Below are 27,630 nucleotides of genomic sequence, written 5' to 3' on the forward strand. Positions count from 1 at the left end.
GCAGCGTACGTTTGTTTTAATTTTAAAATCTTGACCTAAAATCTCAACTAAATGTAATCTACTGGTTACAATTAAATTTAGCTTTTGTAGAAAGTAAGTGTGAGCTTGCAGAGAGTCATCTTTCCAGTGTCTGCTTAAAAAAAAAAAGTATTTACCTAAGTGATTAAATATATGGTAGCCTTAAATCCTGGTTATCATAATCCATGCTCCTACCTGTTTCAGTCCTTTGATTTAGTGTTTTGCGTGGTTGGAGGTGGGAGTGGCAAAATACTTCTGCCTTACAACATCCTTTAGAGAAATTCCTATCATGATTTAAGAAGGAACAGTCATGGGAATCAGAATAAAGAAACCTTGTTTCTGGAACACCTGCTTGCTTGCCTGAGGTTTTGAGCACAAGGAGCTTCACAGCTGTTGGAGGTGGGGACTGTCCGTTATCAATACAGCCCAGTTGAGCCTTCTAATTCTATAAATTACTCTTGCATGGTTATTAGCTTATTTCAAGAGTCTGGTTCCTAGTCAGAGTTTCCAAGTATGAGAAGAGCAAACTCTGAGATGGTTCACTGCATCACTACTTAGAAACCAGCACCATCTACAGTGTTGTACAGCAGCAAAGTTAGAGTGAGTCTTTGTGGTTACACTTTGTCTTAAAATTGTATCACATAGTCTCTTTGCAAGCAAAATAAAAATAGAAAATGTTTATCTCATTGTGTTTTTCCAGGGTCTGACAGAAGTTGAGCTTCCTCTTTGGTGCTGGGTGCAGTCGTTTGCCTGCAGAGGTATATTTCCTTAAATAATGGCTTACTGCAGTCCACCAGAAGAGGGACATGCAAGCTCGAAGGGCTCACGGATGACATGACCAAATGCTTCCTCTAAACCAGGGCTTGATGGATTTCTTTAACATTCAATTAGTATCTTGTTACTAAGGTCAACGATAAAGTTTATAAATTTACTCCTTACAGTTTTTTACTGATAGACATTCAAAAGACTTTCTCTGTAAGCTTTATGTGGTTTTATTGGCTTTAATATCCTGCTACAGGATTGTTTTAAAATTGCTTGTATTCAGTAATTTTTCTGTTGACTTGCATATACACTGGCATGAAGTATTCTCTTTAACTGGTAATAGTAGTCTTGGACTTAAGTTTTGTTACTCTTGTATGAGCACAGTATACAATGAAGTGATGTACGTTGTACGTCTCGCCAAATTGCTTTAGTATCAGAAACGGTAGAAAATGGTCAATGTAAGTGTAGGCCTCTAAGGTGGGTTTTTTGCCTTTCTTCTTTTTTTCCCCTTGGACTCTTGTTGTTCTTAAAATTGATTTAAGTGAAGTTCGAAGAAAACAGAAAAAAATACTTCTTAGCAACAGACCACTTTATATGGCAAGACGTCTGCTGGTTAGATGTACCTATCGGATATGCTTTATGATCAGTAATGGATATTTGACTCTTGTAAATTTCTAAAAGCCTTTATTTAGGTGTTGCTTTTACTAAAGTTCAGTGATCTGCCAGCTTAAATGCTTAAAGGCATTTTGACGTATAAGCAGGAATTATTTTGTAGTCCAACGGTGCTTCCTAAATTATCAATTATGAGCACATTAGTGATAGAATTGTATGCAGTTCGTCACAAACCAGCCTAGCAGTACAATTGTTTTAACTTTTGATATCTCAGAATTGAAAAGTTCTGCCAAGGAAATAAATAATTTGTGGAAATTTGTTTCCTATGAGGACAGACTGAAAGAGTTGGGGCTGTTCAGCCTGGAGAAGAGGAGGCTCCGAGGTGACCTTATAGCGAGCGGTCTTCCAGTACCTCAAGGGGGCCTACAAGAAAGATGGGGAGAGGCTGTTCAGGAGGGCCTGTTGTGATAGGACAAGGGGTAATGGTTTTAAAATAGAGGGAGGTAGATTCAGGTTGGATATTAGGAAAAAATTTTTTACCATGAGAGTTGTAGAACACTGGAACAGGTTGCCCAGAGAGGTGGTGGATGCTCCATCCCTGGAGACGTTCGAGGTCAGGTTGGATGAGGCCCTGAGCAACCTGATCTAGTTGGAGATATCCCTGTTCCTTGCAGGGGGATTGGACTAGATGACCTTTGAAGGTCCCTTCCAGCCCTAACCATTCTATGATTCTATGAAACTCCCACTTTAAGTGTCTGTGTGTAGTTGGGGAAACTCCCTTTGCAACTGTCTGCAGCACAACTGTCTGCAGGGACAGGACTTCAGCAATGATGTTTAAACTTCTGCCCAGTTACATGATTTGTTAACTATGGTCTAGTTTAAATTGTTCTGCAAGCACTGATGAAAGATATCAGTTAATCATAACCGTAGCGGCATTTAGTCTTTTTTTACAAGGACCTTGTATACAGGTAACAACAGTTAAAAGGAACAAAGAACCTGTCTATGTGGTTTGAAAAATAAATCAGAATAGAAATCTTGCCTTAGTAATGTGTCTTTGAATTTATTTTAAAGAAATATGATAACCCGCAAAACTGTTTAAGAACTTGCCTTCCTTTGTAAGCGTTACTTGCACCAAGTGTTACGGGTATGGTCTGACTGGCATAAACTTGAAACGCAGTAAATTTGCTGAGTGAATGATGCTTTACAGTTTTGAGGGGCCTTTTGATTCAGTAGAAATCCTTTAAACTTAACTTGAAAAGCTACTCATAGTAAAATTGCCAACATAGAAAATGATGCTAGGATAGCTGTACTGGTTTTAATTCAATCCTTGTTTACATCAGTATGAAGTCTTTGGTTATTTTTCAAGGCTAGTTGATGTAAGACAATCTGTTAAATGATAACATTCTTATACTGAGAGCTTGTGGAAGGTTCTTCTCTTCCAGCTGCACAGCCTAATTTGTTTTTTTACAAGCTGTGCCTGCACTGCAAATACTTTGCGGCTGTACTTGGGTCTGCAGATGTTTGAGCAGTATATGATATTAACCATATCCCAAAATTGAAGTCAGTATGTCATCTTCTGGGATTTGTGCCAAGCTGTTTGGTGAAACAACCAAGAAAAGTTACAACTTTGTTTTAAAATTGATATGCTCTTTCTCTGAAGTATGGCTTATTTACTGCAGACTGATGTTGGCTGGCTTTTTTGATGTTCTAGGCCAACAATATGTCCATAGACGTTCAGAGCTGAAGAGCAGTGGGTATAAATAGAAACTCAGAAGCTTTTTGACCTAAAGTGTTTCTTGGTTTTAGATCGAATATTTATTATCAAGGCTTCAGCTACTTATATATATATAAAAGTAGATGTATTATTAAGGCTTCTTCAGCTCTTCCTAAGTAAACTGAATGAGGGAATGATAGTTGAAGTTTAAAGGATAGGAATTATTTTGGCATTGAAAGAGGATTTTTGGAAGTTCTGGCCTCATTTCTCCTCTTTGTTGCTGATTTTTTTTTTTAATATTATTATTCTGCAGGTCACTCAGCAGAAGTAATTCTGATGCATGGTTATTCACACTTTCACAGGACTGCCTTACCTAGCAGATGAAGGATCCAGGCGAGTAATTTACACTTGCTCTTTTACAATCTGCAGTTGAGTATGCAGTTAACAGATATATCATCTCTCAATGGAGAGTATTATAGAGTGGATGTGTTTGCACGATGATCTAGAGACTTGGGACTAAACTAGTTTAGTAGAATTAATAAAATAATAAAACTCATAATAATTTACTTCTGATTCAAGCTTATTAAAGTCAGTATACCTTTCACAGAATGTGGCCTCTTTAATGCCTTACTATACTGTAGGCTTTTATGGAAATATATAATGTATGAACTCTTACATTATTCTGAGTGGAACTTGACTACTGAGCTGGCTGCTTGCTGCAGCTGAAGGAAAGTAGTTTTTAAGCTATTTTAATTTTTTTGTTGGTTTGTTAATTTTTCTGCCTCGGCTGTTGCTGTGCTCTTCTTGTGCTGCCTTTAGTTACAGTCCATTCTTGCAGTTTCCTGTAAATTTGGTCAGCAAGAGGAAGCTGTCTTGCTGCAGAGGCAACTCAATCTGTGAGCTAGACTAGAGAATTTACACTGGCAAGGACAGCATAGTGCTCAATGTATATTTTATTGCTCTTGCTTTCCATTAGCTAAAGATACGTAGGATTGCTTTTGACTGGGAGCAAGAGCTGTTCCTAACAATGGCAGAGATGATCAGCTGCCTTCCTCAGACAGTGACCCTGCTGGAATGAAATCCAAGTGTTGGTTTCTGATGCTTTGGTTCTGCCTATTAGAGCTATCTGAGTGAAATCTCTGAAGAAGTAACTCCTTTTGAGTGAAATTCTTCCTGGGCTAGCTTGGTGCAAGGCTGCTTCTCACAACCAATTTTATGAGGACAGATGAAGGTTAGTGGTCTGAAAACCATATACCAGAGTTCTTTACAAAACTGAGTTTTGTATTGTGAGGAACGATAAACTTAATACTCTTTGACTTCCCTGACAGACATGTTAATCAAATCCATAAGGATTTCATGTCTCTTCAGACTCTTTATTTGCACTTTTGAAACACGACCCGTCTGATTAATGTTTGGTCTAGAAAGTTAAGCTGAATTGTCATTCTTCCAAAACTATCAAAGATCTAATTTGTTTGTTTGTTGTTGGGGTTTTTTTTGTTGTTGTTCCTCAGTGGAACACCAGCTTATATGTATGCATGTATGAAACGACTTCTGTTCTAGCTCTGTGACCATCTTGACAGTGTTGGAAATTACCAGAAAAAACAAAAGGGGATCTTGGAACTTGAAATGAAAAATTCTGTATTTCTGAGTGCTTAAGTGAAGAACGGGAGAGGACAGCATCAGAAAGGTTAGAGTGGAAAAGCAGTGCTCCGGGAACATGTGTTTTATAAATGAGACAAAATTAAAATGAGACTGTTGAGGCCAAAGAGCGTGGTGCTATAGTTGGGGAGTTTGGAGGGGAAAACCAAGACTTAGGTGTGCCAGACCTGAAAGGGAAAGAGGAACTGATTATTTTTTTTCTTCCCAGTGTTCCAAATGCTGTGGTTTTGATAGTAGCTTTTTTTGCTGGGGTAGAAACAAAGGTTGCAAAGAGGGTAATGCAAACTTAGAAGAGTATGGTTAGAAAGCAGAGAACTGGGAGGAAAGATTGCTTTAAAACATTGTGTGTTAATGCTTAAAGTCTAAATTGGTAACTGATATTGTAGCAGATAAAGCAAGTGAATTTAATTCACAAACTGTGGAGATGTAGTCTTCTTTAAATCTTTTCTGTGTGAAAAAATCTCTTAATTAAGACAACTGGGTATCATTCTTATTAAATAGCATCGGGATTTTGTGTTGATACGCTGATTCTTTTATCTAACAGTAGGTGTGTGATACATATGGTTTGCTTCCCCTTCCTATATGGCCTGGCTATGGAAGGAGTACTAACGGATGCCCTATGGTAGAGACTAAGAATTGCTTTCCTAGCTGATACTGGCCATGGCAGTGTCTGAAATGTTACTTTCTTCTATGCTTTGACTGTTGGATAGCTTACAAAAAGAAAAGATGTTATATAGACACTTCTTCCATCTATTCTGGAGTACAGGTTTGTGTTCATTTCCCTAAAAATATGTGAAGTAAGCTTTACTTGGCATATTCACGTGTGTAGGTTTTATCCATCGTTCTGAAACGTGCTAGTTGGTTTTTGTCTTATTTGACCTACCTAGCTCAAGGTGTTGGTGAATTCCAGACAAAGTCAGTGAAATACTTGAATCCTTCTAAGAGCTGCAGATGAAAATAAATGTAAACCAATTGCATTTATTCATCATTAGTTGGTGATACTTGTCCTGTGGAATTTTTACGCTTGCGTTGTTAGCCTCTTAGATTGGAATTTTATTGTCTTTTGTGGTTTGCATAGTGTCAAATGTACAGGCAAGACTTGCTCTAAAGCATGTATATGGTGCATAATCTTTCAAAATGGCTATTTGTAATTCCTTGGGTTGAAGAGGGAAGGACAAGCTCCAGCTACCGGATTGAAAAGAGAGACGAAATAGTTATCATAGTTGTGTGGTGCAGCACCAGTACCTGAAGCACAGGCTCTTCAGAAGCACAGGCAGCGTTTCTGAGCTGTGCCTCTGCTGGCGTGAGAGCCTGAGTATGCTTGAGAGAAAAGGACTACTTTCTTTTTCTCCTAGGGGAAAGCAGTTCACTGAAAGGTGAGTAGGGAGCAAGTGAGCCCTGGAAAATCCCCTCTGCTTTCTGGCTCGCCGTTTGCCAGAAGTTTGAGGTATGCAGGGTTTGATTTACAACCTCTCTGGGAAGTTGGGAAATCTGACAAAGATAGTGCTGCCCACTAACACTGGGGGGAACAGGAAGTCACAAAGGAAACCAGTCATTGCCGAGGCGTCCCTTTTGGCCACGGTGCGCTGCAGATGCACAAGCAGCTGGGGCAGGGTTTCTTTTCCTTTTGTGTGTTGAACGTGCCGCAGCTATCGCAGTCGCGTTCAACCTTGCAATACACGCAACGGAGAGAAGCGCAGAGATGTTCCTGTCCTGCCTGAGAGGGGTCGTAAGTTCTTAATGGCTTTGTCATCGCAAAGGAAACAATTGTTCAGTGAAACGGTCAGCAGAAAAACTATGTGTCGATCAGGAACGGTCACCAGGTTAGTGTGTATTTGTGTATTTCTGTCATCTTTTCTCTTTTAGGTAGAGAGCAGACTAAAACTAAGAGTAGGATATCTACTGGGGTAAAATACTTTTAACTCATGCAGAAAATTCAAGAGTAAAGAATTGAAAGGGGAAGAGATGAGGCGAATGTTGGTTGAAAACATTTGCCAGAAAAGAAAAGCAAGTTGAAGCAAGTTACACTGTTTTAAGTTTACTCAGTTTAACTCAGTCAGGCTTTGTTCTCTGTTCCCGTTGTCTTCTAAGATTTATTTGACTTTACAGTGTTTGTACTGTGCTATTAATCCTTCTGAGAGACTATTGTGAAAGGAGCCGTTAGTATTAAGAAATGGAATGTGAAACCAAAAAAGTAGGAGAGAGATGGAAGAGTATTTCAGAAATACTGGAGAATGGTTAATAAGTGGAAAGGGTACCCAAAGATTTTGCAGAAAGCAGTTTTAAGAAGAGGTGGTAAATGTTTAGATGAATCGAATTGGAGGACTAGTTTTTGTTCAGAATTGAGGAGAGTGTATTGGAGAAGCTTTTATTTTACAGTTTTGCTGTATGTAATGCTACCTCATTTTTGGTTAAGCCGTTAGTAAAGACTGAAACTTCAGTCTTCCTATGCCTTATGAGGAATGTGTTCATTTCTGTAAATTGTATGTTGTATATGTAATGTTATATGTAATTTCTATTCAGAAGGAAACTAGCATCTTGCTTTGCTAGGTTTTGCTTTCAAAATCAAATTTAAAGACCAGAAGTTATGAGATATTATGGAGTTTAAAAAGTTCTCAGACATAACTGGCGTAGAGATTTTTGTTGCAAATTCAGATCAGGTTTAATTTTTGTACTGCAACTTTGGAAGCTGTTTTTTATTTGTTAAGCATGTCCAAACTGGGCTCCTGGACAGGCCATAAGTATTACTATAACAAGTGAGAACTTCTAATACAACTTTTGGCAGCTGTAGTTTCAGAGATGAGGGTAATGTGGTTTTATGCCTATATGCTGCAAGATGTGGAGATGATCACATCTGCCATATGTTCTGCTGAATTTAAGCAAGAACTGAGGACTCATGGCTCTTCCAGGATGCAATCCTTAGTTGAATTAGCTTCTATTTGCTTTAATTGGGCTGAACACCACTTGAGGCCAAAAGGGGTAAGCATTCTTCAATAATGTAATCCAGATTTTTAATGTGGCAGAATTTTATTTTTACTCGTGGAGGGACTTTTAGTCCATAAAGTTATACCCTAGCCTCCAATCTAACTATTCTATATACACTGACGGAGGGAATTGGTTAAAATTACTTCACAGATTTATACATCTGCATACTACACCATAACAGAAGTCTATTCTCCATTTGGAGTTTGAGCTTGGTAACAGTATTGTTATGATTCAGAAGAAACTTCTGCATCAGACTGGCATTATCTAGGTTACACAATGAAGTGTGTAATTTCACATTTTTTCATGCTGTTGTGACTTTCACGGTACTTTAAAATAAAAAAAAAAAAGCTCATTGTGATAGTGTTTGAGACCAGGACACTCGTGATAGGCTTGGACTGACTTTACTGATAGATTAACAATAAGCTGCAAGATGGTTTGGGTTTTAGTCTGGCAGAGCAGTTTGTATGTATGAAGTAATTACAATAGTAATTGTATAAGTTCTGTATCATGCTTGAGAGTTCTGTCTTTCCAAAAGCACTGTTGAAAGATGAAGCAAATCCTATAAACTGCTGTTCCACCCTTTCTCCTACTGCACTCTAAGGCCTATCATCCCCCTCACAGGCACAGAAGTATCACAGGGGTCGTCTGAGAAACAAAGTGATGAAGGGCCTTTCACTGTCTGCCACCACCCTCGTCGAGTTCAGAGCGTTCAGCTCTGTGCTGTTTCAGTAGAGGTGAAGATTGATTCAATAGCCACCTATAATGGGTTTGGGGGCTTGGTGGAAAATGTAATTTAAAAATATGCATCTAGTCCCTTGGTGAGTGGGAAGAAGAATAAAGTGTGTGGCTATTACTAGAAGCTTTGATTGCACTTAGTGGGCCCTTTTTGTAACATCGTTGTAAGCTCCTTGGAAGAGACTGCTTATGCACCTGGGGTGAAAATGTGTAGTGGGGTGTTTGGCTTGTAGGGCAAGAACATAACTGCGTAATAAACAACTTGGCAATATCTTTCTGTTCTTAATGATCATGGAGCTAATGGGCTCCGCAGTGACTTCAGTGCTTGCTACCAATCTGTTCTTCATGTAATGGATTAAAAAAATTATAAGATATTCATCAAGAATGGAAGGAACCATTTCAGTGAGCTAAAGGCAACAATATTGTGGATGCTAAGACCAGCAAAATCTTTAAGAGCATCCATTTTTCCTTCCTCCCACCCCTACAATAAAGATCCTGTGGTTACATTGTTTTGACAGCTTTCTCCTAGCAGCTTGATGTAAAATAGCATTTAGCATCCTTTCAGAGTTGTTTTGTACTGTCAAGAAAAGAAAAAAAAAATCTGCTTGGCGCTAAATTCAAAGTACTTAAATGGATTTTAGAAGCCTAACTCAAATGTTTCCATTCAGAATACCAAAGCCCTCCCTATGTGTCCGCAAATGAAAGTGCTTGAGGAGTCTACAGATGTGATGGAGAGTGCTATAAGCTACAATGAGATCCAGAAAATAGGCATAGCAGCCTCCAAGTCTATTGAAAAGCCTGATATATTAGGTGGGCTCTTAAGCTCATGTGTACTTGGTTGCACAGAGTTCAGCCACATCTTATTTTATTCACTTAGCTGGGATGGGGAAGTTCAGAGATTTTGTCTCTATTCTCAGGACTGTTTTATAGTGAGTAGTCAAAAGTAGGAAATGATCGTGAATAGAGGAAGCAGAACCTGATACTCTGCTGTCCTTTCCCCTCAGTTAAATCCTGTAGTCAATCACACTGTAGAACTGGATTTTTTCTTTTTTTGACCTGCTTGCTCCTCTGCTTCCATGTTTTTTATTTGTATTATTTTTTTTTTCTGTCTGACTGATATTCTGACCGTTCAGGTGGAGGAGAAAATGCCCCATCCAGGCATGCTTTAGTGAGTAGTCTAACTAGTCTGCTCCTGTACAGAAGGCCAACATGACTAGTCAAATATTTGTTTTCTGTATTTACCTAGGGCAGGATACCCTTGTCCCCCGTGTTTGTCATTGGCTTCCTAGAAATCTCAGCTTACTGGTTGTTTTGGATAACCTCTCTGAGAAATTTAACTCTGCCTCTTCTGGTATGTTTTCAACCAAAGTACATAACACTAGAACACTAAAGGCTAGGTGCTTAAGTCCTTTCTTGTTTGGTTCTTTGTAGTAAAAGCACACAGGATTTGAAGACCCATGATGAAACTGTTAGATGGCATTGAGACCAATATTAGAGTTATCAAGAAAACTAACATCAGAGTACATTTATCTGAATAAAAAGGTTCCATTTTTACTTAATCTTTTCTCTGAATGTAACTAGAAACAGACTGAAATAACTGAATCATAAATTAATTTCTAGTGTTCGAATGTTGATGTGCCTGCTGTTAGAAGAAGAATTTAGCCCAGGACTTGCCTTTGCGTGCCTCATTTCAAGGAAATCACTCTTAGCAATACTGCGGTGTGGTTTGGTGTCAGCAGCCAGCTGGCTAACATTCTGTATTTCCCTCACTTCGACTTTTCTGCAAGATATGGGGAAATAATTTGAAGGATTTTTTTCTTTTTTGAGGGGATTAACTTTTGTTCCTATTTTTTAATTTGTAAAAGCTGAAAATATCTGTGTGTAACCCCTTCTTGGACCTGTTAACACATTGCTGTTGCTAGAAATTTCATTGTAGGGGAGGAGGAGGAAGGAACAACTCAGCGTGGAAAGATCTCAGTCATATAATAAGAACAGGGAGGAAATAGCAGAAGGAAGGATATAGCTGAATCCAACAAACCTTTTACTGAGCAGGAAGGTCCTGGAGGAAAATTGGGAAACCATGGTGCCTTGCAGCATCTGTTCTGAGAACCTTTCTAGGGCCTTGGATTCTGTCTTCTCTCCTTGTTCCTGTTTTATAACACTGAGGACTAAAATCTAATTTTTGTGGATAAGTTTTCTAGGCTGCTTAGAGAATTTAATTGAGTTTAAACTCTCCTGGTAGAAATTGCTAGTAGTTTGCACTCCTCCCCACACATGCATCAGCAACAAAGGGCAAGCAGTTAGATCTAAATCCTAAGCTGATCCACTGAAAGATCAACTGACTTGTGTTTCTGTTTTTCCTAACACATATACAATGGATATGTACTCTGCTGTTGCCCTCAACAAAACCGTATCACTTGCTTATTCTTTTCAGTATGAGTACTTCAAGTTGCCATCTTAGGCTGGAAAGACTAGTGCCTCTCACCAGCAAAGGTCTCTAGCCTGCACCTGAGGATAGCAGACTCTTTTATGTCTGGGTCAAACTTCCCATTTGGTTCCTGCATGATTTCTTTTCTGTATTGCACAGTAGGATTTTTAGCCTTGTTCTGTTACCAGTTGAAGAAAGAAAGGTCTCATAGTGATATATCAGACAGAAACATCTACTACTAAGAGACTAATTTTCTTGGTAACCTGTTTAAGATGATAGCAGAAAGAGTGGTAACTGCAAAGGTGCTTAGTGGAGCATGGCATTATTAATTGATATAAATTAAAAGGCAGTCTGCAGCAATCTGAGATAAACTTCATTTGCACAGTTTACTGTCACATATGACATCTAGTACGAGATGATATACTAATGCTGTCGTTCAATAAAACATGTAAATATAAGGAGTAAGTAGTATTGGATACTGCAGTTACTAAAATATGACTGTTGATTCCCTCATTATACAGAAAATTATATTGTATATTCATGTGTGGCATAGAACTTTGAAGAAGAAACTGATTTTCTTTCTAGTCACCTGCCTGATTAAGTCCCACAGTGTTATCTGAGGCATTTTTAAAATAGAAATACTTAAAGAACATTCACTAACATTCATCGTTGTTTCAACAACTGTCAATCACTTTTGAGAGCTGTATAAAAATAAACCGGGACTTTTTGCACCATGGTTTTTCATACATTACAAACTTCCTGGAATCTATGAACACCCGTCTGTGCTACATACTTGACTGCTGAACCATGTTAGTTGTTTGGAAAACTTGTTTAAGGAAACAAGCTTTGTTTCTCGGTACTCGTTTCTTAAAGTAAAATCTAAGTTTTAAACCGTTTTTAATTATTCTACATTGCAGAACGATGGCCTTGCAGGAGCAGGTCTGGCCAGTCCCAATGAAGGCAATTGGAGCACAAAACCTTTTGACAATGCCTGGAGGAGTGACCAAGTCAGGATATCTTCATAAAAAAGGAGGCACCCAGCTGCAGATCTTGAAATGTAAGTTGAATGAGGTATTAACTAAATTATATGTTTTAAATGCTTGCCTTTGGGGCCATTAACACATTTCACGTTACCAGACTATTTAATGAAGCTGTTCTTCCACTTACTTTGTCAGTAATGGATTAGAGTTTTACTGGAATATATATGTATGAAAGCCCCATATTGAAAGAATTTCCTTTAATTGTTTTGGAACTGTAAATCCTAGGTGATAAATGCTGTCATTGATTTTCTTCTACTTGGTTAAATCTCTTGTCTAGTGCTTCACAAGTAGGATTTTAAAGACAGACACAGATTCCTGGGATATGTATCAATTTCAAATATTCTTTTCTAAAAGAAATAGTACTCAGCTTTTTTCCAGTAGGTTATTCTATACTGGAAAAATATCACCATCTCTTATTGCTGTTGTGAGATGAAAATCTTCTCTACTTCCAACATTAGGCTGTAGTTAAAAACAGTAATTGTTTTTGGAATCAAAATTACATGGAGAAAACTTAAGATTTGGGGTTTATTTATATGCTATTCATTTGCTATCCATGTTTATAGCTAAGCTATGCTTACATAGTTAAGGACAAAGATTACTGCCTTTGATAGAGGAAGGAATGTTGGCCCCTTTAAAAAAAGAAAATAAACCATCGTTTATTGGCAGCTTTATGTACTGGAAGTGAAAGAAGAGAAAGAGATACCACCATGGTTTTGGGATGGACATAAATATGTATTTGTAGCCTGTGGCTACATTTCTCCCAGTTTGTTTTAGGTTGCATTCTTACATTAGCTTATTCCTCTAACAAGGGAGCGCAGGTGGAGGTCAAACCTGCAGTTTCTTGGGTTTCTTTTGAAGTTACCAGATCAACTGCCTCTCGAATGAGGGAAGCAAATACTGCCCTTAGTCCTGAAACTCTGTGAGTGGACAGCTTTACCATGTGGCTGGTCATCAACAAGCTGTCTTTTAAGTAGTTTGTGCTCTTTGATAATTATTAATAAGATTACTGAAGTCTTAAACAATAATTCTACCCAAGTTGAGAGGTTCTAGTTAATGTACTGCCTTTAGATTTATATTTTGGTCACTTTTTTCTTTATCTTTTCAGGGCCATTGAGATTTGTGATTATCCACGAGGGATGTATTTACTATTTTAAGAGCAGCACATCTGCATCTCCACAGGGTGCATTTTCTTTGAGTGGTTACAACCGGTGAGTGCCAAAGAACTTATTTAACGTTCAAGCTCCATTCACTTAATGCAGGGAGCTATGGTTTTCACTTCCAACTAAATTAAACTCAACTACATCTGTTGTTTGCATTAAGCATTGATCTCAGATTCCAAGAGATGTATTCCTTTCAGATGGTATATATGATGCTTCCTGTGCTTTGCAAGTGTATAGCCTTCATCTTTTGTAATTTAACTAGTAAAAATCACTGTTAAAATTGCAATGGGCTTGCTCTCGTTGCTGACTTAATGCAGACTCTGCACATGCAGTTAGATGTGGATTCTTTCAGACAAACCGTCTTTGTTCTCTAGTGATTTCAATGATTGTCCCAAAAATAGAAAAAAATCAGGAATATTTATGGAGTTAATGATTCAGCAACACTAATTAGTGTCAAAATTGAATCAGCTACAGGAGTGATAAATGAGAAAATGCACGTACAAAACGTCTGACTCATTTCACTACATGTTATAAATCTTAATATTTGCTTTTTAAGTCGAAGACAAAAATAACGACTTTCAAGTTAACCAGTACTATCAGAATCTGAGTGCAGCATATGTACAAGGCCTGCTTATAGAAGTCCAACCTAACTTTAGGAAATTGCTGTTGTAATTGATGCTAAGAAAGGACTAATGAGAGAGAGAATGTAGAGAAATATCACGTTATTGGTCCTAAACACTGCAATTTTATTGTATTTGTAAACATGTATGTTATTCCTATACTGCATAATGTTCTCAGGCTTTTCGAATAAGGAAATACCTGTGATGAGAATGTGAGAGCTTTCTAACTGACCACAACAATGGCATGTTTTATAAGAATGCAGTTGTAAACATTGTAGCTAATCAAAGATCCAAGATTAATTTGTATAAGCAACCTATACTGTAACTTGGCCATGACACTAGCTTCTGTGATCACATTAATGTAAAAAATACTATGGAATTCATAAATGCTAGGAACTGTCTCATTGCTTTTTATATAGCTGCATTCTAGCAGCCTTGTAGAGACCTTGGTTGGAATTGGGATCAGGTCTTGGTTAGTATTATGCACAGACACAAGCATTATTCAAAAAGAATTTGAAACGAAAGAATTTGTTAGACTTGGTAGTTGCATAAGGCTGTGTTAAACCAAGTCACTCTAAGGCTTCCCTGGACTTTTATTTTGCAGTTTTCTTTCAATAGCCTTTATGTGTTAAGAGTGGACAGGAGATGAAAGTGCTGCGTTCACTCGTGACTCAAAATGTATAGTGATGCCTATTGCTAGTATCCCTCTCAGCTGTACCATGGGTGTTTTCCGCATTATAACATCCTTATTAGCCTTGCATTAGTGAAATAACTTTTATCGTTCTTTTTGCAGCTTTGCTTTGGACTGGGCAGGTGCAGAAAACTAATGCTTAAAAATAGGATCGAGGTTCTAAAGAAGATGCAATCTCTAATTCTGAAATAATTCTGCAGCTGACATTGTTCTTAATGGCAGCTTCAAGGTGTTGATTAGATACACGTTTTTCATAGAATAGTTCGGGTTGGAAGGGACCTTTGAAGGTCGTCTAGTACAGCTCCCCTGCAAGGAGTAGGACATCTTCAACTAGATCAGGTTGCTTAGAGCCTTGTCCCACCTGACCTCGGATGTTTCCAGGGCTGGGGCATCTACCATCTCTCTGGGAAACCTCTTCCAGTGTTTCACCACAAAAAATTTTTTCCTTATGTCTAGTCTGAATTTACTATCTTTTAGTAAACCTATCTTTTTTAGTAAAGTAACCTATCTTTTAGGTTAAAACCGTTACCCCTTGTCCTATTGCAACAGGCCCTATTAAAAAGTCTGTCCCCATCTTTCTTATGGGCCTCCTTTAAGTATTGAAAGGCCAAACCAATGCTATCTTGATTAGTTACTTAACTAAATGTCAAATGTCTTTGATAATATTTTTTCCTACATTTACAAACCACCTTCCTTAAATATTAAGGACTTACAGAAATACTGTATTAGATGAGGAAATTGGTGAGTTGAGTTTAGGAACAAGAAAGAAAGCCCCAATAATGATTGTAAAAACTTTAATCAGATTTCTGTATGGCTTATGCTGAATAAGTCTTAGAAATGTTACTTTTAGATTACCCGCAGTCTTAGGATTTTCATTTCCTTATTTGTTCCAAAGCCTTATAGCGAGCATTTACCACCAAACTTTTGTGTGTGTAAGGAATTTCCTCATCTGAGACTCCTCTGGGGGAAAACACAAAAAGAAGCAAACGTATCTAATGTGGATTGTGAAAGAGGTTGAGTTGCGCTTGTTTTAAAATAATAAGGTGCAACAAAGTGCTTATAAAGCAAAAGTGGAAAAATTAAGTAAACTTTTAATGTTAATTCTCATTTCTTTTCATGGACAACCTGTTTTGATTTCTTCTTTGTGCCTTTCTGAAATAAGGATCACCTGCACCCTAAATACTTCTTGCCATGATGTGAAGCTTATGAATTAATACAATTAATTAAAACTATTGAACAGGTGAAAAAATCCATTTATAAGTCTGGCTGGTGGTTTAACTAGTACTTTCTCTCCTGTCAGCGCTCCTGCATTGTCCTTTCTACCACTTGAATGGAGAAGTACAACAAATGCACATACGGGGATTTTGGTGGTGTTTTCATGGGGGGGAAATAAACCTTGGGGGGTTATTTTTGGTAAGGCAAAACTGGCCAGAAAAACCGCTTTCTGTCAGAGCTTTATGACTTGCAGAGCAGAATTAACTTATAGATCAAGGTTTTTATGTATTGGTTGTTCTGTTTCTCAGGGTTATGCGGGCAGCTGAGGAGACAACATCAAGCAATGTGTTTCCTTTCAAGTTAGTTCACATTAGCAAGAAGCACAGGACGTGGTTTTTTTCAGCATCTTCTGAAGATGAAAGAAAGGTAACTTTCTTCTTTTGAAATATAATTTTCCTTGAAGCAGAAAGTGAATCTTGGACTTCCTTAAAATCTCAACGAACTGGACGCGCAGCTGTCACTGGAATTTGTATACCTAGTTCTTTGGGCTCCTCTGAAAATCATGTCTGAAGTTTTAACTATTAAGTTAGTGTTAGTTCAAGTTGTAATTTAGGGAATGGCTATAAGTGACATACTAGATGTCATGGTTTTCTCTATATAGCTTGTTCTATTTTTAGCAAAGGAACAAAAATTTTTATGTTCAACCTTTGATAAAGTATGAAAACTGTTCATTGAAATCTCTAACTCATAAACATATTATGAACAAGGACTTGGCTTTAGAAATAACAGCTTGAAATTTGCATACTGAGAGTTTAATATTTTAATACATTTTTATAGCATTTTAGGTACCCAAAACCTTTTAACTGGTAAGTCCTCTTAATGTGTATATAAAGTCATGGATAGATACTATTTCAGTGTAGGTTCCTTGCGCAGTTACTCTGCTCTTACAGAGCACAGATACTGTGCATCTCTGTTTAATGATTTAAAGATGGATGTTGAAGATTTAATTTTACTCTTATTTAGAACTGGATGCTATCCCTGAGGAGGGAAATTGATCACTACCATGAGAAGAAGGAAACAGTAACAGAATTCAGGTATCAACCCTTAATCTTTATTTACTTTTTATCCCTTTTGCATTTGCTCTTGACAATGGTGTTTTAGGCTCTTTGCACCTACAAGTAATTTACTGTTAAATAAAAACAGGTGCAGTAAGGCCCAACATAGCTTAAAGAATACCCAGACAAAAAAAAAAAGTTTTTACTAAGAGAACTTCAGATGCCATCTTTGTATAGTACAAATAAAAACTGTAAAATGACATCAGCAATGTATCTGGCCGTTAATTGGGAAATAGGAATGGATTGCTTCTGCTTTTCCAGCATTCCTTTCCAGTGCTGCAGCCTTGCTAACAGACATGCTTACTGTCCGAAGACCCATAGCACAGTGATACAGAAGGTACTCTGTCTTTTCTTTTGCAGTGACTCTGGTTCTGATGCAGACAGTTTCTATGGCTCAGTAGAACGTCCCATTGATATCAAGTATTCTCATCATTCAGCAGATAATGAAGGTGACAAATTTAGACACTGATAAATAAGATTTATTTGCTTATTTATTTCTTATGGATTCTACAGGAACTTTTCCCATAGCTTAAGCAAACTGATCCAATTTGCAACTATAAATTTGTGTTTTTACAAGGTGTGTAGTTGTAATTTTAAATCAGAAGCAGATATTCTGTGCCAGAAACCATTAGTAAAAATAAATAGTAACTAAAGAAGTTCAGATCTTTCAAGGAGATGTCCAACACCCTAATAATACTATTTAAATTTGCTATTAAGGCTGCACGTTGGAGAGTTTGTAGATCTAGGAAAAAGATAAAACTTTTGAGTATGTCCATAGGTCATAGTGTGGAAATACAAAGTGTTTTTTATTATGATAATGGAATATTATTGAAAATAATTGAATATAATTATAATAGCATATTAGTCACTTAAAAGTATGTTCTGAAACTATGCAGAGACAGTGCAGTAAAACATTGTGGAGATAGTTACCTCCTATCTAGACTGTAAAATTAAGTCGCCTGTCCTGCAAAACAAGCAGTCACCCACGCTGGGTTGTTGTTGCATCTGTGTTGTAGTCTGTTTAGTATGAAACAGAATTGATCATCCCTCCAGTGCAGGAAGATCTTACCTGAGGCATAGGATGGACCTATGTGAAACACACAGGATAACATTCTTGAACGACTTTCAAACTGTGTAACTTTTTAAAGTAAGGCTCTGAAAATCTCATTCTTAGCATAGCCTTTTTTTATTCAAAGTTTGATTCCTGTTCGTTGCTGTAGTTGTTTCCCAGTAAACAGTTCTGGCAGAGCGTGTTTATTTTTTGATTAGAAGTGAGGACATTACAGAAAGCCCGTCAGAAGGGCATTCACAGCATGTTTCAGCAACTGTCTTCCTAGTCAAGAAATGTGTTAGTAAAATCCAACACGAGAAGCCTCGCCTCAAGGTTCAACATAGTTCCTTTACTAGGCATTTTCCCATCTGCCCTTTCAGATTTCTCAGGGCAGGGTTGCTTGAAGCAAGTACTCTTATTTCCTGAAAGGAAATTCCTGACTATTTGTCCTGACTAGGACAAAAAAGGCAGGAGTGAGTCTTTTTAGGAAATCCGGTTCAATTGCTGCAAAGCAGAGGAGAACAGACTCATCAGCATTTCATGTAGGATTGCAGTTTAGTACTTCTGTATTCATGGGAGGGAAGGGTTGTATGCAACACGAATTATGTTAAGAGGCCTACCAGGAGTTTAAATTAGGAAAATTAGAAGAGCTAACTGATTTTTATCAGATACTCTTACCTTTTTTTTTTTTCTTTTAATGCATTTCCCTGGGGGAATACTGCATATTGTCCTTGAAGCTCCTATCACAGCTGATGATGAGAAATTACTGCCCAGAAGTAGCATGCTTTTCGTGTCTTGATTATTCCGACTTACAGTTAAAGGCAACATTGAAACCATTTAAGTCATTTGTTGTGGTGCATTTTTTTTCTTGCCAGAGCAAGGCAAAATAATTGTTTCATAGATCACTAGGTTTGCTTAGGCTTCTGTACTGCAAAGTCATCAATGTTTCTGTGTTAGGGTTAGGTTTTGGGGATTACTTTGTTTTCTGACTGGTTTTGCCAGTGCATCCATGTAGTTGTATCTCTGCCACTGATCTGAATTTTTCTCAGGAAAGCTATAACACTAGAAAGTGTCACGAGAATCATAGAATCATTAGGGCTGGAAGGGACCTTCAAAGGCCATCTAGTCCAACCCCCCTGCAAGGAACAGGGATATCTCCAACTAGATCAGGTTGCTCAGGGCCTCATCCAACCGGGCCTTGAACGTCTCCAGGGATGGAGCATCCACCACCTCTCTGGGCAACCTGTTCCAGTGTTCCACAACTCTCATGGTAAAAAATTTTTTCCTAATATCCAATCTGAATCTACCTCCCTCTATTTTAAAACCATTACCCCTTGTCCTATCACAACTGGCTCTCCTGAACACCCTCTCCCCATCTTTCTTGTAGGCCCCCTTGAGGTACTGGAAGACCGCTATAAGGTCACCCCGGAGCCTCCTCCTCTCCAGGCTGAACAGCCCCAACTCTTTCAGCCTGTCCTCATAGGAAAGGTGCTCCAGCCCTCTTATTATCTTCGTGGCCCTCCTCTGGACCCTCTCCAACTGGTCCATGTCCTTCTTATGTTGGGGACTCCAGAACTGGACGCAATACTCCAAGTGAGGTCTCACGAGGGCAGAGTAGAGGAGAAAGTAAATTTTGACTTGAAAGATGGAAAAATTTAACATGCAGTGTAATTCATCTCCCACTGTTGTAAGAGATGGCTCGCTTAAGTGATGTCAAAATTTAAGGGAACACCTAAATAGCAGAAAGGTGGACCAAAATTTTTTTTTTAGAAGACGTGAAAAAAAAAAAAATTTTGGTCCACTTTTCTGCTATTTAGGTGTTCCCTTAAATTTAACTGAAAAATATTTGTCTATTAAAAAGCAATAAGTACTCAATACTCTTTCTTGGTTCCTGGAGTACTTATCAGAGAATGAGACATTGATTTTTGTCTGCAGATTACGACCAGGAAGAAGAGGATGAGTCTTACTTGCAGCCAGATACTGCTGACATAGTGAAAGATGGTATGTTATTTCTTTCATTTCTTTCACAAAAGGCCCCATGACAGGCCATCAATGAAGGCAATATTCATGTGAATAGCAGATTATTATTATTTTAGCTTGGTCATATTTTAAGCAGTGCATGTGGTAAAATAACTGAAGTAATGCACAGATATCTAATCTTGAGAGGTATTTAGAATCAAAAGTTCCCAGTAACAGCAGTAACAACTTACAGAAAGTGTCACATGCCTTTAAGGGCTCGTTTTCTTGCAGGCCTCCTGTTCTGGAAGGACTTGTATGTGGTCATCAGCCTGGGGGAGGGGTAATGCTTTTAATGTAGTCTCTTTTTTCTTTATTTTTAGCAAAGGGAAAACTCTTTGCGAAGTCACCATAAGCCATGTCTGAATAAAAATTGCAGGAGTTTACTACACAACATAACATTCAGAATTGTGCTGAAAGTTAAATGCTTATCCAGCATTTTGGGTACCATCAGACCAGATGCCAATGAAATATTTTAAATCACATAATTAATAAATTTGGAAAGTCTTGTTTCTTGATATACTCTATTTCCTTTCAGTGTGTCATGTTTTTTTGATGTTTACTTTCTGTAGATATGGTCCTGCCCCCAGCCTACCCACCTCCACCAGTTCCTCATGTCAGAAAAGCTGGCTACTCAGAATCAAGGGCAAATTCCTTTGCTGGCAAATCTTCTGTGCCAGTACCTCCACCACCTCCTAAAAGAAGCTTACCTGATATCAAACTAGAGGATCTCTTAAGCATGAGAGAACCCCAGTTACAGTGCCGAGCTGAACCTAATCCGAAGATTCCATCCTCAAGCCGGAGACTGAGTGAACAGCTGCCCCCTGTACCCCCTCCACCTCTTTTCAAAAAGCCTGTGTGTGTCAAAGAATCTTGCTCATTGCCTCCAGAGCCTCTGCCTCCAGCTCAAGTTCTTCCTACTCCAGAAGGATGTGAGAAGCTAAAAACCTTAAACCTTTCATCACGAACTCCTCCTCCACTACCAAGCAGTAAACCTAAGCTGTCACAGTTAACTGAAAAAACAGTAGAGCCCAAAGTGCCAAGAGAACATGGTAAACCTGGATTGTTTGTGCCACCAGTGCTCCCAAAGCCACCTGTGCCAAGCCACCAGCCCCCTGCAATCAAGCCTAGAATGGAGAAGTCTTCATGTCCTCAGTTACAGTAAGTATGAAAATACAACGCACTACTAAATTTTTCCATTTCATATTAGTTAACTTGTTGACAGACGTATTTCTCAGATTCGCATTGACATCGGTTTCTCTTCCCTGCAGCATCCCTCTCTTCCTCACAGTGTTGTGCTTTTTTGCCTCTGTATTTGTTATTTGAAAATTTTGCAATGAGTTCAGCTTCTGAATAGTTTAGAAAGAAATAGGAGACAAACTAAAAAAAATTACACCAAAAATTTGTAGTTCATTTGTTTTCAGGTCTGTCTTAAAGACTTAATAGCCTTTGATTGCAATGAATAAGAAGCCTTTATGTCAGAACCTCGATGAACTGCAAAAACAATATTAGGCTTCTGTGGAGATAAGAAATGTGTTTCATTTTACATTAAGATCAGCTTTAGTAAGGGATGTGAAACAAGTAATAGTGGTGAGTCAGATGAAAATATATTTGTCCATTGGATTGTTTAGCAGCTCTGAAGAAAAGTAATAAACTCTTTAAAGACAGTACAAGGAAGATATTGATATACTGGAGTGAGTCCAGTGGAAGGCCACCAAGATGTTTGAGCTGTAGCGCATGATATCTGAGAAGAGGCTGAGAGAACTGGATTCATTCAACCTTTAGGAAGGCTATAAAACTACCTAATGGGTCAGTATGGAGAAGACAGAGCAAGACCTCAGAGGTCTGCAGTGATAGGATAAGAGGCAGCAGGCAGAAGTCACAACCTGGGAAATCACAGCTAGATATTAGGAAAAAGGTTTCACCATGTGGATGGTGAAGCACCAGAACAAGTTGCTGCGGAGAGGCTGTGGAATCTCTATCCCTGGAGATACTCAAAACTTGACTGGACAGGGCTACCTGAGCTACTTGATCTAGTTGGACCTGCTTTGTGCAGGAGCTTGGACTAAATGATCTCTAGAGGCCCCTTCCAACCTAAATTAATCTGTGATTTGGGGATTAAACCGAAACTTGCTCTTCAGTTCTAGTTTTACTATCCCTTCACCATTTGCTGTATATTTGTGCTGTTTTCCTGAGGACATGTCCTTCAGTTCTTGTTCTTTTTCTGCCAGGAGATCACCACCAGATGGACAGAGTTTTAGAAGCTTCTCATTTGAAAAACCAGCACTACCCTCCAAGCCAAACCAACGTGATGATGATTCTGATGATGATTATGAAAAAGTAAGGTCAAGCAAATGATCCATTCTCAAAGAGTGTTTTTCTTGCTTATGTGTAGTTTTGGGAACGTTTAAATGCATGTTTCAGGGAAAAACCCAACAACTTTCTGAAAACACAGTGCTGTGTGATATTTTTTTATTAAATTTTTTTTAGCTTTAAGGAATGCCTTGATTAAATTCTGGATTTTAGTATTACATGTAAAGCAGGAAGAAGCATAAAGTAAAGATATTAAATCACCATTAATAATTTTAGATACTCATAGCTGAAGCTTATTTGCATAACAAGTTGCTAGCATTTTGAGTTGTCATTGACTTCCCACAGTGATTTATTTTCTTTGTATTTTTTACAGGTTGGGCTGCCTGCTTCAATATTTCTTAATACCTCTGAATCCTTCGAAGTTGAAAGGTAGAGTGTGACTTTAAAATAGTTGCTCAGAAGTCCCACAAAACCCTACACTGAACAGTAGTCCAAAGATCATTTTGATAGGTACAATTTGTGTTTAAAAACACAATAAAAGTATTTAAATTCCTTTAATATGGAAATAACTTTTTTGCGAAGTTAGTTCAGTGCTCATGTATCAACTGAAAATGCGTACTACTTGCAAAATGATTTTGCTCCACCTGGAGAAGGCTGTTCTGCCAGGATCCTAGATGGGACAGAAGGCCAGATTCTGTGCCGCGTTGCTGGTTCAGGTGCTAGAACAATGACATTCTTTCAGCCATGACGTACTATGAATTCTTACAGCTGAAACAGGGATTTGTAATAAGACTTTTAAAAAATCTATGCATTTTACTTACCTGAAACAGAAAAGACTAATATATGTAATTGCTTTCTTATTTTTAGGACATTTAAAGCTAGTAGCCCACGAGGACAACCGCAAAATGGATTGTACTGTATTAGGAACTCGTCTACTAAGCCTGGAAAGGTAAGCTGAAATTGCTGAATCTACCCCTCAAAAGCCTTTTGGATTTAGAGATACTGTATCTTCTATATGATAAAGTACTTAACAATTTAGATGTGCTCTGTCCTTAAAGCAAGAAAATCTGAGACAATCACTATCATAGCTTCAGTGATGGTTTTTATTTTTTTAGGCTGGATTGTAACTACTTCTTTAATAATACATTGATTTAGAAGAGCTTATTAGCATAGACTGAGTATGTTGCATTTTTCTTCTTCAAGGTATTGGTTGTATGGGATGAATCTGCAGAAAAAGTGAGAAACTACAGAATCTTTGAAAAGGTGAGTAGCTGTGCTATGTGTGCATGAGTGTATATGTGCAAGTATACATGTATGAATTTCATGAATATAGATATGTGGAAAGTGTGTTTGTATATAGGTATGTATCAGAACTAACAGGGTAAAGTCTAAACTTCCTCCCATTCCTAAAAGTAAAAATTAAGCTGATTTAAAATTAAGTAAAAAAGCTGATTTGTAAATATATGGTCTAGGATGAAAGTTTGAGTACTTGGATCTCGGCTTTCTAGTTGCTGTGTCGTGGAAAAGACAAACTTGCTGTAAATCTTCTCATCTAATTTCAGCTCCATTCAGATCCTAAAGGAAGGAATAATTAAATTCCTGAGTTTAATTTGGACTTATTTGTGTAAGTGACTAGTTTGCAAAGCAGTAACTTGTTTGAAAGAACTTCTTAGTTCTGATGATGATGTTTTGCTCTTTGTGTTTTTTAAACATTGAGTTGGAAAAATTACTGTCAATGATTACATACGTTTTTGTTCTATAACAGGATTGCAAGTTTTACCTGGATTCAGACATCATGTTTTTGAACATGGGAAGTTTGGTCGAATACTATAGCACTCATGTCTTACCTAGTCACGACAGCCTGATTCTTCGGTGTCCTTATGGTTACTCTAAACCAAGGTGACACGACTGGCATAATTCACTGACACTTAGGACAAATGGGTTCCTACTGCCCTTGAATTTTTGAATGTGGACTCCTGCCACTGTTGCACATCATGTTGTTTGCACACAGAAACTGAGTCTGTTTCAACCATTTATTCTCACATGAATAGTATATAGACTTCATTTAAGGAACTCTTGGTAAAACCTAATGATCCAGATCAGTGGATTTTCTGGTCTTTTCTGTTGAAAAGATCTGAACTGATGATGCTGTGAAAGCTGCCCATGATACCTACACCTTTTCTAAAACTGCTGCTATTACTAATCTCCTTGGAATGTGGAAGATGGACATGAACAAAGAAGTGATCTGAATACAACCAAAGCAGAAAGGGGAAACTTCTGGAAGTATATCAGAATTCACTTGTGACAGGGAATACTAACACTCTGACTTGAAGGTATTACTCCTTAAGTCAGCCAGCACTGGTGCTCAGCTGAGAGTTTTTGTAGTACTTGTATAGTCAACATGTAAACAATGAAGACTTCTGTGCAAATAATTTGGTTTACTAGAGGAGCGTGGCCAGCAGGTCGAGAGAGGTGATTCTGCCCCTCTGCCCTCGTGAGACCTCACCTGGAGTACTGCGTCCAGTTCTGGAGCCCCCAACATAAGAAGGACATGGACCAGTTGGAGAGGGTCCAGAGGAGGGCCACGAAGATGATAAGAGGGCTGGAGCACCTTTCCTATGAGGACAGGCTGAAAGAGTTGGGGCTGTTCAGCCTGGAGAAGAGGAGGCTCCGGGGTGACCTTATAGCAGTCTTCCAGTACCTCAAGGGGGCCTACAGGAAAGATGGGGAGAGGCTGTTCAGGAGGGCCTGTTGTGATAGGACAAGGGGTAATGGTTTTAAAATAGAGGGAGGTAGATTCAGATTGGATATTAGGAAAAAATTTTTTACCATGAGAGTTGTAGAACACTGGAACAGGTTGCCCAGAGAGGTGGTGGATGCTCCATCCCTGGAGACGTTCAAGGCCAGGTTGGATGAGGCCCTGAGCAACCTGATCTAGTTGGAGATATCCCTGTTCCTTGCAGGGGGGTTGGACTAGATGACCTTTGAAGGTCCCTTCCAGCCCTAACCATTCTATGATTCTATGATTCTACTATAGGTAAAGCTGATCAGGAAATGTTGCTTTTTTCTAAGCCACCTCATATGTAAATGTAACTTCCAAGTGCAGTGTCTGCAATAATCAATATCAGGGTACTGTCCAACTGATACAGTTGTGGTATCCCACGTATTTCTTAATGATGTGCACTTCAGATAGGCGTGGAATAATGTTGGCTTGGCTTTCATGAGAGCCCCGTTCTGAACTGGAAGGGTAGGTGCTATTAATATTTTTAAGGGTATGAAAAAAGAGAAAGGACTACTTAAGATTAAGGGGGAAGGGAGGGAGTCTTTTGAATAGCCCAAATTCTGACTAGTACTTTTCTCTCACATTGCCATTATCAAGGGTTCTTTAAAACAAAACACAGAAAAAAAAAAAAACCAACCCTGAAACCGTGAGTGTGATGCTACTATCACTCCATAAATCTTTGTGGTCAGTCTCTTAGGATCAGGTTGTCAGCCCACTGCATTCTGTTCTGTTCCGGGACAAAACATACTGCCCTAGTTAGTCTGCTTCTTGTAATTCAACAAGAATTTTTCCACTGTTAAAATTGCTACTCAGTTTGTAGTTGCATGCAAAAGAAAATCTGTTTTTAACATATTATCAGGACTATCCAAGGCACTTGCCTTGCCTTTTGGCAAGGGATATAAAAAGCAATAAGAAAAGCTTCTATAGGTATGTAGGGGACAAAAGGAAGTCCAAGGAGAATGTAGGCCCCCTCCGGAAGGATACTGGTGCTCTGGTTACCCGGGACATAGAGAAGGCTGAGTTACTCAATGACTTTTTTGCCTCAGTCTTCACTGATAAAGCCTCTTGTCTTACCACCCAAGCTGTGGAAAGAACTAGCAGGGACTGTGAGGATGAACCACTGCCCACTGTACTTGAAGACCAGGTTCGGGAACATCTGAGGAACTTGAAGGTGCACAAGTCCATGGGACCTGATGAGATCCATCCGCGGGTCCTGAAGGAACTGGCGGATGATGTTGCCAAGCCACTGGCCATTGTATTTGAGAAGTCGTGGCGGTCTGGCGAGGTCCCCGATGACTGGAAGAGAGGGAACATAACCCCCATATTTAAAAAGGGGAACAAGGAGGACCCAGTCAACTACAGGCTGGTCAGCCTCACCTCTGTGCCTGGCAAGGTCATGGAGCAGATTCTCCTGGGAACCATGCTAAGGCACATGGAGAGTAAGGAGGTGGTGGGTGCCAGCCAACATGGCTTCACCAAAGGCAGATCGTGCCTGACCAACTTGGTGGCCTTTTATGATGGGGTAACAGCATCGGTGGACAAAGGTCGACCAACGGATATCATCTACCTGGACTTGTGCAAAGCTTTTGACACTGTCCCGCACGACATTCTTCTCTCTAAACTAGAGAGGCATGGGTTTGATGGATGGACCACTCGGTGGATAAGGAATTGGCTCAATGGCTGCACTCAGAGAGTAGTGGTCAACGGCTCGATGTCCAAGTGGAGACCGGTCACGAGTGGCGTCCCTCAGGGGTCCGTGTTGGGCCCGGCCCTCTTCAACATCTTTGTCGGTGACGTGGACAGTGGCATGGAGTGCACCCTCAGCAAGTTCGCTGATGACACCAAGCTGTGTGGTGCCGTTGACACGCTGGAAGGGAGGGATGCCATCCAGAGGGACCTCGACAGGCTGGAGAGGTGGGCCCGTGTCAACCTCATGAAGTTCAACCAGGCCAAATGCAAGGTCCTACATCTGGGTCGTGGCAATCCCAGGCACAAATACAGACTGGGTGGTGAATGGATCGAGAGCAGCCCTGAGGAGAAGGACTTGGGAGTACTGGTGGACGAGAAGCTCAATATGAGCCGGCAATGTGCTCTTGCGGCCCAGAAGGCCAACCGCATCCTGGGCTGCATCAAGAGGAGCGTGGCCAGCAGGTCGAGAGAGGTGATTCTCCCCCTCTACTCTGCCCTCGTGAGACCTCACCTGGAGTACTGCGTCCAGTTCTGGAGCCCCCAACATAAGAAGGACATGGACCAGTTGGAGAGGATCCAGAGGAGGGCCACGAAGATGATAAGAGGGCTGGAGCACCTTTCCTATGAGGACAGGCTGAAAGAGTTGGGGCTGTTCAGCCTGGAGAAGAGGAGGCTCCAGGGTGACCTTATAGCGGTCTTCCAGTACCTCAAGGGGGCCTACAAGAAAGATGGGGAGAGGCTGTTCAGGAGGGCCTGTTGTGATAGGACAAGGGGTAATGGTTTTAAAATAGAGGGAGGTAGATTCAGATTGGATATTAGGAAAAAATTTTCTGCCATGAGAGTTGTAGAACACTGGAACAGGTTGCCCAGAGAGGTGGTGGATGCTCCATCCCTGGAGACGTTCAAGGCCAGGTTGGATGAGGCCCTGAGCAACCTGATCTAGTTGGAGATATCCCTGTTCCTTGCAGGGGGGTTGGACTAGATGACCTTTGAAGGTCCCTTCCAGCCCTAACCATTCTATGATT

At 39.3% G+C, this 27,630-nt stretch overlaps 1 protein-coding gene across 2 annotated transcripts; it reads left to right on the forward strand.

Moving 5' to 3' along the window:
* Positions 1-6,484: 6,484 nt before the first annotated feature.
* On the forward strand, positions 6,485-24,037 carry SH3BP2 (SH3 domain binding protein 2). Of its 2 annotated transcripts, XM_086612157.1 has the most exons (14): positions 6,485-6,588; positions 11,831-11,970; positions 13,059-13,161; positions 15,948-16,065; positions 16,663-16,733; positions 17,115-17,203; positions 19,741-19,806; positions 20,394-20,550; positions 20,641-20,982; positions 22,053-22,161; positions 22,508-22,563; positions 23,002-23,083; positions 23,338-23,397; positions 23,900-24,037. In XM_086612157.1, exons 1-14 carry the CDS (start codon positions 6,506-6,508, stop codon positions 24,035-24,037), a joined length of 1,614 nt encoding a protein of 537 aa, XP_086468283.1. In that variant the 5' UTR covers positions 6,485-6,505. The 2 variants fall into 2 exon arrangements, with proteins under 2 accessions (XP_086468283.1, XP_009988851.2); XM_009990549.2 differs by having other exon boundaries at positions 20,394-20,982.
* Positions 24,038-27,630: the final 3,593 nt, after the last annotated feature.

Source organism: Tauraco erythrolophus, chromosome 5 (genome assembly GCF_009769465.1).
Source record: "Tauraco erythrolophus isolate bTauEry1 chromosome 5, bTauEry1.pri, whole genome shotgun sequence".
NCBI classification, from domain to species: Eukaryota; Metazoa; Chordata; class Aves; order Musophagiformes; family Musophagidae; genus Tauraco; species Tauraco erythrolophus.